General features: G+C 36.0%; 1 protein-coding gene across 1 annotated transcript in view; it reads left to right on the top strand.

Annotated features, from left to right (window-relative positions):
- Positions 1-6154: 6154 nt before the first annotated feature.
- Positions 6155-14708, top strand: part of PTPRD (protein tyrosine phosphatase, receptor type D) — a 301312-nt gene continuing 292758 nt past the window's right edge. Inside the window, exon 1 of the mRNA XM_019470759.1 lies at positions 6155-6239. Coding sequence (XP_019326304.1) covers positions 6155-6239 — 85 coding nt within the window. The remainder of the gene's footprint in view (positions 6240-14708) is intronic.

The following is a 14708-nucleotide window of genomic DNA, read 5'->3' as shown; positions in this document are numbered from 1 at the left end:
TTCTTTGGACACGCTCCAGCACCTCAATGTCTTTCTTGTAGTGGGGGGCCCAAAATGGACCACAGTATTTGAGGTGCGGCCTCACCAGTGCTGAGTAAAGGCCTGTTGATAAAAGTGACATTTGCTATTTTCTAGGCTGCTGTTTACCTTTTCTAAATACAGAAAAATAGATATTCTACAAACCTTATTGTGGATTTCACCATGTTTCTCTTCTGTGGTTGGAGAAAGAGTATAACAACACAGATTAGCCAAGATACTTATTTTATCTCCTTTTCTTCAGCTGCTGCCCTTCCTTCCTTCCTTCCTTCCTTCCTTCCTTCAAGAGTCAAAACAGAGTTTGCTTTCTTTAATTTCTCATATGGGCAACATCAGAGCTGGACTATTTCAGGGTAACTATAGCTAAGTAATTTACAGGGTTCTTCGGTGACAGGACTCAAGAATGGGGTATTGGCAGAGTTTGTGTTTTTCAGGCAAGAAGTCAGTCTTTCATTTGTCCACTTAACCTGTTATCTGTGGCTTTGTAACATAGTTTAAATTCTTAGCATAGATTCTCAACAATGTATTGCTTTAATATGCGCTGACAGGTAACATTGTATGTTTTTCTCCTCTAGCAAGACTATTTTCATCTCGGCAATTCAGCCATTACCAAGGCAATACTTTTTTCTCAATACACTATTTGGGAGGCACAGAGTTAAGAATGCAGAATGCTCTGGTGAAGTGCATTCTGCATCATCATTATTATTATTATTATTATTATTATTATTATTATTATTATATTGCATAATCTGCAGAAGTGACTAAGATGGCAGAAGTTTGTAAGCATTGAGAATACGTGACAACTTACAAATTGGTATTTTAGTTCATGATTTGGAATGTGAGTGAAGCTGTATAAAGATCAGGCTAGGCAGGGTTTTCTGTGTACGGTTTAAGATTACATACAAACATCAGTATTTCTGTAAGTAAAAAAAGGTAAACTTTTAAACAACTTTCTACATGAGTAAAACAACCCTGTGATGTGATTTTTAAGGTACTTTGCTGTCATTGAACTCATTTATTCACTAAATTAATTTATCTATTTCCTTTATTTCTTTGGTTATTGAAAATCTATTTTCTGTTTTTCATGATTTAAGATTACATACAAACATCAGTATTTCTGTAAGTAAAAAAAGGTAAACTTTTAAACAACTTTCTACATGAGTAAAACAACCCTGTGATGTGATTTTTAAGGTACTTTGCTGTCATTGAACTCATTTATTCACTAAATTAATTTATCTATTTCCTTTATTTCTTTGGTTATTGAAAATCTATTTTCTGTTTTTCATGGTAACAGAAGAATTTTTGCTGAAGTCCAAAATAGAATTACAATGTAGAATCAGATTGAATATATTACATTGTTTAATATAAGCAAAATTCCACCTATCACTGCAACTCAGTGGTGCTTTTATAGTGATGTACTTCAAAGGCCTGCTTGAGATTGGAAACCTGCTGTTCCAGGGTGGGTGCTCACTCATGTTGGAATAACTGTAATAGAGAAATTCAGGAATGATAGAGGAGCATTAAGGTGTATTGTTATCCAGGGGCTGATAAGACTAAGCTTTGGAACACTCAACACATCTGTCTTTTAAATTTCCTTAATCGTGTGGTTGCATTTCGGCTTTTTTAAAAATAAAAACAGAACGAAGCATGGAACTTCTCCAGCAGGTCAACTATGAAGACTTTTATTGTGTCTAATCAATAAAAGAGCAAGCTAAATGTAGAACTTCTGACAGTTTTCTTCATTGATTTGGAAAATACATTTAATTCCCTTTAAAAGATGTTGTTTTACCCAGAGGTATTTCTGAATTGATTTTGGTTAAATAGCTTATGAACATTAATTTTATGCATTTTTTTCCCATTCTTTCTAGTAATGATTCAGCTGTCAGTCAGGTCTGTGTAGCCAAGATTTGTCTATGAAATCTGTTTATTTTTTTCTTTAGGGAGGGACCTTGGTTGATATGCAAAGATGTGAAGTATTGGCACTTCTTCCTTAACTTGGTTCTAGTAATGTTTCAAATTTCTTTTGTATCTCTTCACTTGCATATGTATGGTATTAGAAATCTGTGTCTAGGGAATGGATGTAATTTAGGATTGTAGGTGTTATGAATGAAGTATAGAAGCAGAATGTCTACACAGTCTTCTGTTTCAATCTTTGCCTGTCACTTGTTCTTAGAGAAACACTGTTTTTTAAAAAGCATAAGGTGTATCCAGTTGTTTTCCCGTAAGTCCTTGTGACACATCAGAGATGGCTGTGAACTAAAATCCTATCTCTGAATATTTTCAAACTTTAGAAAAGTTGAACTAGAAATCCTGTTTGTGTAATAGCACAAGTGAGCTTTCATATCTTCACATTCCTGCATTCCTAAAATTTGTAAGTTACTGTTTCTTTTCCATGTGGCTCCCTACATCTGCTATGACTTCTTTTTTGTCTGTGTTCAAGTCTCTTCTGAGAGCTCTTCCCTGCTGTGCTAAATTTCTGTGTTGAGTTATCAAGCATTTACATGTACATGCAGGCATGGAAAAGCAAGCAGATAAATAAAATTAGTATTTACTTTTTTTTTCTTTTTTTGTTCTAAGATTTGCCTGCAGGTAAGCATTTTCTAGAACTTTAACTGTCTTGGAGCAGGGACCATCTCCTCCTGAGTACTGTGTTAGCACCTAAAAGATTATTTTTGGTACTAAAGTAAGCAGACTGCAGGGAAGTAGTTCAGTGTTCAGATGTTTCATTGACCCAGTTGATCCTTTTGAGGATAATTGGTATATGTGCCCATGCCCAGGTGCTATCATCTGCCATGCCCCAACTGAGGAGAATTCCTTTGTGTCTCTGCATTGAACACTCTGGGGTGCTGGACATCTCCACTTTTACTGATCTTATTGATAGATACCACTAATCAGGGAAAATGTATCCTCTTACATATGTGCTAATGATAGATATATTACCTATTTCCACCCTTTGGTTTTCAGTTTTGTATTAGCAATTTGTTTGTCTGGGGAAAGAGACCAAAATAGCTGTTGTGGAAGAAATTATTTGTAGGTAGCTCTTTTAGAGATGTTGTAAGAGTCATTTTTGATTATTTGATACAGCAGTTAACGCAGTACTTATCCTAAAATAAAACCAGCTTTTATCAAAGCTTCACAAAGAGATTTTTTCGAATAACTGTTGATCTCTCTGTAGCTATTGTGATCAGTTTTCTACCAAGGATAAGCCCCATCTTTCTGCACTGGCACAGTGTGAATGTTGTAACAGGGGCTGCTAAGAGAGTACCTCACTCTGGATTCATTCTGCAAGACAAATGTTGGCCCTCTGAGGAAGAGGCCAGTATAACCCGGTGCTGCAAATGCTGTTCGTGTTTTCACTGTCTCTGGTACCACACTCTGGATGTAACAAACCATTGTCAGGAGGAAGTAGAAAAGGGAAGAAACTACTTCATTCAAGAATTAATAATGCATTAGATGAACATTTTACTTTGGAATTATGAAGGTAGCTTGATTTGGAAGTTAATACTTGTTTGATAATTGCATTTAGTCCTTGTAAGGAATTGCATCTCCATGTTGGTTTTCACAAATAAGCCAAATATAGACCTACATACCAGATGATTTTCAATCCCAAGGTTGGTACATTTGTCAGTAGCAGGGTCCCTGGTTGAAGCTATGTTTTTTTGTAGGTAAAGCTGAGACAGAGTTGTGTGGAGAACCTTGATAGCACCTGGTTGTCTCTTGGCTTGCTTCTCTCTAGTGTTATCAGCCCATCTTCTGCATGCCTCCACTAACAGTATATCTTCAACTCACTTGAAAGAAAAGGGACCCGCCCGCCATCTTTATTCAAGTGCTTCTGTTTACTTGACTTAAAATACTAGAAGTTAGCTATGGAGGCATAAGCAGGTAAAGAGAAAAAACAACAGGCAAAGGGTCTCTTGGAAACCTTAGTATGTTTCTCAGGTTAGCTAAAGCCATGACACTTGGAAGCAGCAAAGAAAGGAAGTAGAGGGCTTTGGTTTTTATGATCTGAGTGATAATGAATATCACCTTTAAAGCAGAGACAATGAGTGCAGTATTCCTAAGTGCTTGTATGTGCATTTAGAGTGAGAGAATGGAATGGTATTTCTGATACAGGCCAGGATGCCATTGGCCTTCTCAACATTTTATTTGCCAGGTTTTGTGATCCATCTTTTCATTTGCAGACAGCTTGTAGAGGATAAATGCACATTCACATATCAGGATCATGAGATTTTTAAAATTCCCCATTTTTCCCCAAGCAGAAAATAATATTTTTTCTGTTAGATACCATATTTAATATTTTGGTGGGAGTGTTTGAAATGTGTGAAAATAGTCTCCAGTGCGCTATTAAAAAACAGTTGTGTAAAACAAGCACCTTTGTGGTCACCTTTTTTTTTTTGCCCTCCTCTGCTCCCTTTGTTAATTATCAGTGTTGTTTCGTCTCCACTTCCTCCCTTGCTAAAGGGAGCAGTTTATGGTTCAGACACAAATCTTAGTACCCATCACATTTCTGCCATTCACCTTCACACGTCAGCTAGTGTGTTTGTGTGCCAATAAAAAGATAAAGTTTTGTCCACAAGTGAGCTGCCTTTGGAGATAGTTCAGGGCTCCCTTGTAACACCTGCAGTATAGAATAAGCAAAATCAAAATTGCCTCTTTCTTGAAAGTACATTTCATACATCTCCATCTTTGCGATAGCTTTGGAATCATTATGTAGCAGTTGGCTCTGATACACCTGCACAGACGCAGATTGAGTCCAACAGGACTGATGTTTCATGGACTTTGCTGTCATTTGAAATGCTGGCATGAAGATGGTAGCAATGAAAAGGGGGAGCTGGTGCCTTCAACACTTTGCCTATGAAGATTTCTTAGGTTTGTGGTTTTTAATGGCAGTAGCTGATTCAAAAGATAGTTTTACAAAAGAGATTCATAACAGCCATAGATTTCTAACAGGTGCTCATGTCTTTTCTTCCTTGAGTAGATTCTTTGAGCATTGCACTGTACTGTAAAATGGGCTCTTTATACCACCCACAAATCTGTAAGATCTATCTAGTGGAATGGTAATTAGTATAATTTTTTCTCAGCCCTTTTGGTTTTTATCTTCACTGCATGGAAACCACTCGTGTGGTAATGAAAAAGATAGTATCAAACTTGCCGAAATTTGTATGTTGCAGACCCTTCAAAAAGTGAAATTACATTTCAGTGTGATTTTAGTGACAACATCAGGCTATTTGGGAATATCTCTAGTATTTCGTGTGAGAGGGAAAAATACTTTTATATTTCTTAATTTCTGTTATTGCTCAGGTATGGTAAATTTGGACAACGAGACACTGCTTTTTTAAGTCAGGTACTTGAGCTGTAGTGCTCCCAGTGTATCATATTCAATTACACATCATAATAAACGAAATGGATTGAATTAGAATCTCAGCCCTTTATTCAGTGCTGGATTTGTGTTTTCTATTAGGCATAATTCAGATATGTACAGGAAATCACAACAGGAATTTTGACCTTCGAGAGTTGTTGAACTATGCAATATGCTAACATTTGATGTCTAGCTTTAAGAACACCTCACGAAGCTGATTTTGCTGTGTTATTCTTACCAGATGCCAGGGCATCAGCTCTCAGTATGCTGCTTGCAAGTGGACTTTTTATTCTGGATATCGAATCTGCTTTGATGTCCTTCTTGCAACATGAATATTCCAGCAATGTATTATACTTCATTAACAGTGACAGTTCTTTTGATTCAGAAGGTGCTGTTGTATACAACAAAAGATCCAGGGTGTGATAAGATGCTTGATTATGGTAGAAAAGGTGCACTGAGAAATATGTTGGAACAGTGCTAACATATACTGTACCTTGAATCTTCTGGTATATGCCAGTAGCCTGAAATGAGTCATGTTTCCTTTTCTTTCTCCCTTTCCGCATTTGTCTTTTGAAATAGTTTTGCCTCAGATTTTGAATGCTTAGAAAAAAAAGCAGGAAGTCTCTGCCCTATTCTTGCTAACTGTATTTTTCTCTTTTTCTTACCTGTTCTACAGGCTCTGAAAATACTTCATCTGAAATTTCAGACCGGACAGACTTGCGGTGGCTTCTAAGCCAGTGAGAACAAGGCTGCCAAAGCATGCTGGTGCCAAGCTGTTGGATGATGCACGTAGTCAGGCCAGTGGTGGTGCTCCTGTGCTTGCTACTCTATGCTGATGCTGAAAGTAAGCTGATTATTCATTTGTGCTTAGGTCTTGGCCATGATGAACAGTTTTGTTTTCAGCTGGTGGTTACTAAGGGTCTTGGAATGAGTCTCCTTTTGAGTAATTCTTAAAACACTGCAAGGTCCTCTCTAGATCACAGCTAGTCTTTGAAAAGGATTATTTACGCAACTTCCTTACTATTTTTCTTCTTAATGCCCCTTTTCTTAAGCAACTAATGGTTCCCGCTCAGATGGTGGAGACTGTTGCCACAAAGTTACATAGTCAAAACAAAGACCGACCTTGCTTACCAGACATGGGTCAAATCCCTTAAAGACATCTGTCATTCTCTGAATATATCTTTCTTAACTTTGTTTTTTTGTTGTGTTTTTTTTTTAAATATGCCACCCCCCAATTAATATCCAGTCCAATTAAAATTCCATGCTTTGTAACTGCCCGCTCAGATGGTGGAGACTGTTGCCACAAAGTTACATAGTCAAAACAAAGACCGACCTTGCTTACCAGACATGGGTCAAATCCCTTAAAGACATCTGTCATTCTCTGAATATATCTTTCTTAACTTTGTTTTTTTGTTTTGTTTTTTTTTTAAATATGCCACCCCCCAATTAATATCCAGTCCAATTAAAATTCCATGCCCTTTGTAACTGCCACAACAGCTGTTCTAATGTATTATTTCCGACAGCTGTTGCAGAGTACAGTATCCAAACAAATCAAGCAGAACTGACAACTTTGTGGCTGGCCTAAATGTGTGACAATTCAGTGAGGAAGGACACCTATGTTTACTTGTACTGAGGGGAAACTGTTGGATTTTGGTCAATTACCTTACCTATTAATGGGAAGATAATATCTTCTTTTTAATTAGGAAATCATTAGGTCTGCCTTGTTTACATGTGTTCCTTCTCCCAGCTGTCCTGTGGCTTCTTGCAGAAGTAATGTGCAAATGAGAAAAGCCATTTGCTTTCCACCTGTTGACCTGCAGGTTTACTACAAGCTGACTGTTACTTTTGCTACAAGCTGACTGTTAACATTCACTTGATTGAGGAATATTTTCCTATGGAATCTTCCTGGCTTTGTGCAGATACATCACCAATCGATAACTTTGTTCCAGCTCTGACTTTCGAAGTCTTCTGTGTTTTTTCACATATCTGTGTAAAACAAAGGAGCAGTTGAATTAAGTAGGAACACAAGAATAAAAACAGTGTCAGTAGGTTGGATAAATCAGTTCTCAGTAAACATGTATGCAAGAGTTCCTTATCACTGCACTTATCACCTGCACTCCAGATATGCTAAATCACAACAATAGAAGAGATACAAAATCTTTCCACTTCCATGTGTAAGACTTCCTTCTTTTAACTGTAGCTCTATGAATGTGAAGTAAATGAAAAAAAAAAAGGAGAAAACATACATGTTTGTTGAGTACTGACAGCTGAGATTCTTTGGCCCCTTTCCAGGTAGATAATGACCAGCTGGGATAATTGTGTCTAAGGTGAAGCCAAGGACATTTTAACACTTTACCAGCAAATAATTAATTGGGAAGTGGGCCCATATGTTGGATATTCCTGCAGTGGTAGTATACCACCTATTTTAAAAGTAAATTCTGTGCTTAGCAAACACAGATTTTTAGAATCTGGTATACCTTTTCTGCTTCAGATAATGGATTGTCCAACTCCCTGTGGGCGAGTAGTGAATGATTTTTTGGTTTTGGTAATTCCAATTGGGTATCAATTTGCAAAAAGACAGTCAAACCCCAGAAACTCCTTTGTTAGTCCTGTACTTGTGAGAGAAAGGTATAGTTTCTGTAACCATGTTATGTTAAAGAGAAGGTTCCCTTTGTCATCTTTCTTCCCTGTGGGGAAGTAGGATGGTTTTGTTGAAGGTTAGCATGGAGTTTACTTCAAAATTGGCTGGTGTCCCAGTACAGTTTTTAAGTGAGTTTTCAGATTTGGTTTTCCAAAACTGCTGTATTCCACTTATGATTCTTTTTTATTTTAAATGACATGAAACAAAATAGAAGTCAGCTATTAGCCATTGCTGGCTAGGGCTAGGAGGAGTTTGTGGTGTCGCCTAGAATCTATGGAGTGTCAGGTGCAGCATAAAGGTTGTAAGATGCACAAAGATCATCTTTGTGTGGGAGTTACTCTCAGTGGAACCAGCCTGGACAACAAGATGCAGTCTTAAACTAAGAAAGAGTAAAAATGATGAATTAATACATATCAATATTAGTATTAATTAATAGTGGATAAGTAGTGTTTTCAAAGACAGATTCTTAATAATCATATTCTTTACAGGACTAGTGTACTAGCTTGACTGGAGAACAAAGCAAAGGTCTCTTCAAGATAACAGATTAATTATTTGTTTTTTTCTATTCCTTTTAGATGATGGTTTATACCATACTGTCGTATTATGTGATCATTAATAGTTTCATGTGGTTATGCTAATAGATAATATGTCAGGAGTGCTGTTAATACACGTTAGAAACACCCCACCCTAAATACCACTGACCATCTTTCACAAATGCACAGATCAGCTGAGTTTTGTGCTGGAGGAACTCACATTAACTAATTTTTTATGATTTTGTATATTTGTCTTTGTAATTAGTAGGTATTACTAGGCAGAGTTACAAGAATAGAGGGTAGCCAAACAAAGATACATTAGGTTATCTTCTTGGAGGGATTTATAATGTTGCAGTATCATCTATGGTTATTACATAGTATCTATTGCATCTTGTTGTTATTAGCCAATAGGAGAGAGAAAATGGCAACTTAAAAATACTTACAAATAAAAAAATTAAGAAGATTAGAAAGAAGTTAAAAGATTAGAAAGTTTCAACTAAGAAAAAGTTGAGAAATACTGCTAGAATTTTGGAACTAAAGTATAATGGAATAATAATTTCATTAACTATTTTTTTCTTTAAAAGAAATAGAAATGCTTTAAGAGAAACTCATTTGTGCTATGTACTAGCCAAGATTTTAGGTCAGAGTCTCTGTTAAGACATTCCAGAATAGAGAATAAGCAGACAATTATGCTAAGAAGTGATACTAGGTAAAACTGCGGTTTTACTGTTTCTGTATTTTCTTAAGGAGAGAATTGAACTGGACAATATAATTTTCTAAGAACAGAAGTGCAGTTTCTCACCTCATCATTTAAAAATACTGTTGAGTTTTTGAGAATTTTGAAAGCTCTATTTCTGTTGGTCTTTGCTGTTTTTTCTTGTTAAGAGTTTTTGCCATGTGGGTAGTGGTACTGTGAAATGCAGAAAGTGAGCGAACTCTTATATGTACGAGGTGAATATTAAATAGTCACTTTAAATAGTCAGGCTTTTATCTAATCCAGCTAGCTCTTATTTAATGGGAAAAGGCTTCTCTTTTGACGTTACCTTTATCTTCTGCTTACTACTAATAAAAAGGTGTGTCTTAGAAATTGTACGAATGCCCACAATTTGTATAAACTAACATAATCCTTTTTTACAAGCTGAACTTTAGAGTTGAAACTGATTTTTAGCTTCATACATCCTTTTCTGCATTCCTTTTCTTTCCAAGGAATTATAGAAAGAATTGGTTTTGAAAGGAGAGAGAAAAATCTAATGCAAGAATTTGTTCACTTGAACTGACTTGGTTTAAATTTCAACTAAAAAGTTGTGATATACCTAACACAAACCAAAGAGGCTTGTGATAGCTAGATGTCAATGCAATGTCTCCCATGTTCTAGTTAGATTTGATGATTTCATTCCCTTTACAATATAGTGCTGAAAACCGTGTAGCATATTCCTCTGTGTCTTAACGTATGAGATTAAAGAGACTATGATTATAAAGTAATTAATATGCACAGGCTTTTCAGTTCCATAAACATTTATATATGTATATACAAATGGTATACATTATGTGGTATGAATGAAATCGTGTGCCATATATATGTTTATATGGCTCCACATAATACTGCGTTATATGCTGTGAGTTGTAAATTAATGTTTTTCTGTTCTACCAGTCTAGAAGAGGAGTTATTTGAGAGTCAAAGTAACATTTTACTTTTACACACTGTACTTTGTTTATTTGGAAGATATGCTGAATTTCTACAGACATAGTTATTTTATGGGCTGGGTGAGAGATAGCACAGGATCAGTGAGCCTTCTGTGTGCAGACACACAGAAAGATGTGTCATCTTCTTGCATGATTAGCTATTCTCCTGGATTTCCTGAGGACTTAAAGAAAAGTTCCTGCTGTGCTGGAGTTGGTCTGCCCTCCACTCTTGCAGATACTGCTCCTGTTTGTATAGCTCTTTGTAAAAGGGTCCCAGACCCTACTGTTGTCCAGGGCTCTTCCTGAACTTCTTCACAAACAGTTGGCAGGACTACGTTATTTCCTTTTAGAGGGGAGAGAATACAGAAGGTGAGACAAAGGGGACAAAACTTTTGTCTTTTTTTTCTCTGTCACCATGGAAAGGCCATGCCTTCCTTTTTTTTTTTTCATAATTTTTCTGTTGCTAGCACCAAGGTACTACAGAAGAGAAGGTATATTCTGACATTGCTACTGCATTGTATTCTTTCCAGAGTAATTGCAAATGGATAAGGAACTCATACTCTTCCGATCTCACTGTGAAATCACTATGAGAGGAATCCAAGTAGCAAGCCTGCTTCATGCTTTTGAAGAGATTCCTGATGGTAGTCTTTCATACTACTTTTCTGTTTACATACTACCCTCACAGCTGAGGGAGGGAATGAGACATCTTTGTTTCTCTCCGTCATTGTGTAAGACCCCAAACTCTGAAATGTGTTGGCACGGGCTGATAAACTCTCCTGTGGCCACCTCTCAAAGGGATGCAGGATGGAAATGCCAAAAAATCCTTCCCTGGTGGACTGGATGAGTGCACCATGCCCCTTGTGTGTGCGACCAAGGTTTGATTCTTACTGTTAATCCAGAAACTAAGCTTATGCTTGACTGAGCAAAGTAAGCAAAATTGAAAGGTGACAAAATTACCTTTGCTGTTTTACCTTTTATTGTTAGTAAAATGGAAGTGTTACTTGTAAGTATAAGAAGTGAAAAATCTTGAGGAATATGATTTTTATTTGCTTCCATTTATGTTTGGTATTTGTAGTTTCTATGCACACTGTGAGAGGATGTTACAGAATTTGCTGAGGAAAGAAAATGTTTGTTTGGCCTTCTTGTTTGTAGAAGGACAATCTGCTAGTTCACAGTGTTTATCATTGGCTGCCTTGTTCTCAGTGGTGTAGACCTCAACTGTGTTAAGGTAATACTTCTCTACGTCTACTGAGAAATTAGTAATATCACATTGTTTGTCATAAGAAAAGTACTGTTTTTTTCATGTTTTCTGAATGAACTGGCAGAATAGTAGCTACCTAGAAGCTTTCTGCAGGTTCATCTGTTGGAAAACAAGAAGCATATGTGTTTCAGAGACTCTTATGAAACAGATTTCTTTTCAAACTATAGAATATGGTATACTATTATCTCTTTCTGACCTCTGTAATGATGAGTTGTCAAGTTAATCACTGAGCTCAAAGAAATAAAAAATATATAAAATGCTTATTCCTGGTCTTTCCTAGTATCCTAGTTTTTGAAATTCAAGAGTTTAATTTGTATTAATAGAATCAAATAATTTTCTGCAGATATTCTGTATCCTGCTTTTTAGTAACTAAATTGATTCTCACAGCACACATCCTGTTCCTTCTCCACCCCGAGAAATGCCTGGTCACTAGCACTTCCAAATTCTCTGCTGCATCCCAGTAATTTTGTCTGTTTAATTCTTTTCCTTCATTCTTGGTTACATAGCTTCTGCTCTGACATTTTTCTTTTGCTGCTTCTTTTGAGATGCTGTTTTAAAAGAGAAGCCACAATTCTTTCTTCATTCAGTAGAAGTAGTTGCAGCTGACTGTAAAAAGGCAAACAGAAATACTAACCATAAACAATGCATTTATTGTATATTGCTTCCATTCCCAATTGTTTGAAATGTGAATAATGCTTAGTTCGCTCTCTGGCTCCTGATGCATATGTGTCAGTTAGCATCATGTTGTCTAATAGAAAAATCTTCACGATCTTCTCTAGACCAGGATCAGGAAGGACTAAAACTTAGTGCTGACAGGACAGTGATTACTTTTAACAACTGTTGGGGTGATTGAGACAAATTCTTGTTTAAATAGGATCTAAAGACGGTAGTTTAGTAATGGTGAAATCAAACATAAGGCAGCTATTTTTCCTCTGTTTTTTTTTCTTGTTCCATTTGGTTCCTTCATTTTGTCTTTTAAAGAACACCTGCTTTTTTCCATGCTAATATAATGCTTCCCCTTTAAATTTTTTTTATGTTCTTTGACAAGCTGAAACACATTCATGCAGTCCACATTGAAATTTTTGTTTCTAAGAACTTGTCTACAGCACTAAACTAACCTAAATAGATCTTCTGAAGTAATTATCTTACAGAAAGTAATTCTCTTATAGTTAAGTTTTGCAACTGGACATACATGGTTTACACTGAAAAAAAACCCTACTCCAGTATAGCTTCATAACACTATATGCAGGCAAGCCCAACATGGAAATGATTTACTTTTTTGTATGTGTGCCTTTGGTAACTAGGACTAAATTTCTGTCATATTAGATTTAGATTTAAACTCTGACATCTTTAAAGAGATTATTTCAATTATTGCTTTCAATTATGGGCAGTAGCAAGAACTGTAAAATCCAAAGATAAAATCTTTCTGTTCTTTATTGGTATTTTTTTTCAGTATCGTCTATCATTATATCTTAGTGCTGAGAGCATCCATTTTGTGTAAGATATAGCCCTTTGTTTACATTGCTATTTCTTTTAATAATGGTGATGTATGCAAGAGAGTTTAAATATGGACTGCCTTTTCTGAAAAAAATAGCTTTCAATTTTGTTTTATATTCTTATTTCAGGAATTTTATATGATCTCTACAGTTCAACCCTAAGACATTTTCCAGCTGATTTTCTGAAAACTGCTATATAGTATTTGAGTGTACTTTTATATTGCACTTTTTAAATCTGATATTAAAATATGTCAAGTAAATCACCCATCAGTTCTCAAAAGTTTTAGTCTTGGAGAAAAGGGGGACAGCTAGTTAGACCAAACCATTCTAGATATATTCATTTTGCTCTGCAGCAAAGTGAAGGCTTTGGAATATATGTGATAGTTGAGATGGACAATCAGGGGAAGTGAAAACATTATGTGATCATTCCAAACATACTGACTTAGTCACAGAAACTACAGATAATATGGATGTTTGCATAAACCAGGATTTATCCAACCCTTATTTTTCAAGGGTTTTCAAGGGTTTCAAGCAAATTTTAATAATTCAATTCCAAGAGTAGCCATAATCACCACCATATTTGTTTAACTTGCTTTAAATTATCAAGTATTAACAGCAAAATTGAGAGCTGCTTGAGGAATATAGTTTACCAATTCATGTAATTTTTAAGAAGGTGTTTGGTTTATCTCTAATCTGTACATAACAAAACATTTCATAATTTAATACGAACAAAAGATTTGTCTGTATTTTGTAAAGTGTAATTCATAATTAAATATAGTTTACCAGGGCTTTGAACTACAGAATAAACTGAAGAACAACTTCAGAATGGTTCTCCTGAACATTTTTGTAAGTTTATCTCTGCAACTTTGAAGATTACTTCCATGTCTGTTTCACAGCTGCTGTTAATTTGGGTAGTTGCAGGCCCCTACCTCCCAAAAGCAGAGCACTGAACAGAGCTGAGTTGCAAGCTCAGGAGTTCTGAGAAGCCTTTAAGTCCTGGCAACATTGCCTGTGGCTGACTGTAGAGGCAGTGAAGTCTCCCCAAGTACAAAAGCCCTACATCTTTTGGATTTTCTGGAACATATATAAAACCAGAGTCAGGAAATTGAGGGTGTCCAGTCTTTCCAGACACCAAGAAATCTAGATAAGGGAGCTGTATTTTAATGGTCCAACAGAGGTGGACAAAACCACATTATTTAGATTAATGTCAACTGTTAACAATGTTTCTGGAGAAATTTCAGTATGGGTAACTATCTCACTGTGTGCAATTCCCTGCAGCATCAGTAATGACCACTGGCAGATAAAGGAACGTAGTTCGTTAATAATCCCTTGCGAGAACTGGCAGGGAATTCCAACATGTCTGTGTTTGCTAGATTGCTTAAGAACATGTCTACATACTTTAAAAGTTTACTAAAAGTATGTATCATAGTCTGAATATAAGAGCAATTCTTAGGGAAAAAGAAAGGAGAAACAGCAATATAGAAATTTTAGATTTTTTTAGGTTATATTCACACAGCACAACAACTGCTGTGGTGGTTTACAGTATTTCAGTCCTTATCTGAGGTTTAACCCTCTGTGGCTGAAATGGAGATAAAATTTTGAGTAGCAGCATCTGTTTCAGCAGTGAATTTCTGACAACAGCTTTAGCAAATTATAAAAATCTGAAAATATATCAGAAGAACACCATTCACTTTTGTTT

Source organism: Aptenodytes forsteri, unplaced genomic scaffold (assembly GCF_000699145.1).
Source record: "Aptenodytes forsteri isolate BGI_AS27 unplaced genomic scaffold, ASM69914v1 Scaffold46, whole genome shotgun sequence".
In the NCBI taxonomy this organism is placed as follows: domain Eukaryota; kingdom Metazoa; phylum Chordata; class Aves; order Sphenisciformes; family Spheniscidae; genus Aptenodytes; species Aptenodytes forsteri.
The sequence above is the reverse complement of the archived record's forward strand: the minus strand, read 5'-3'. Positions and strand labels throughout refer to the sequence as shown.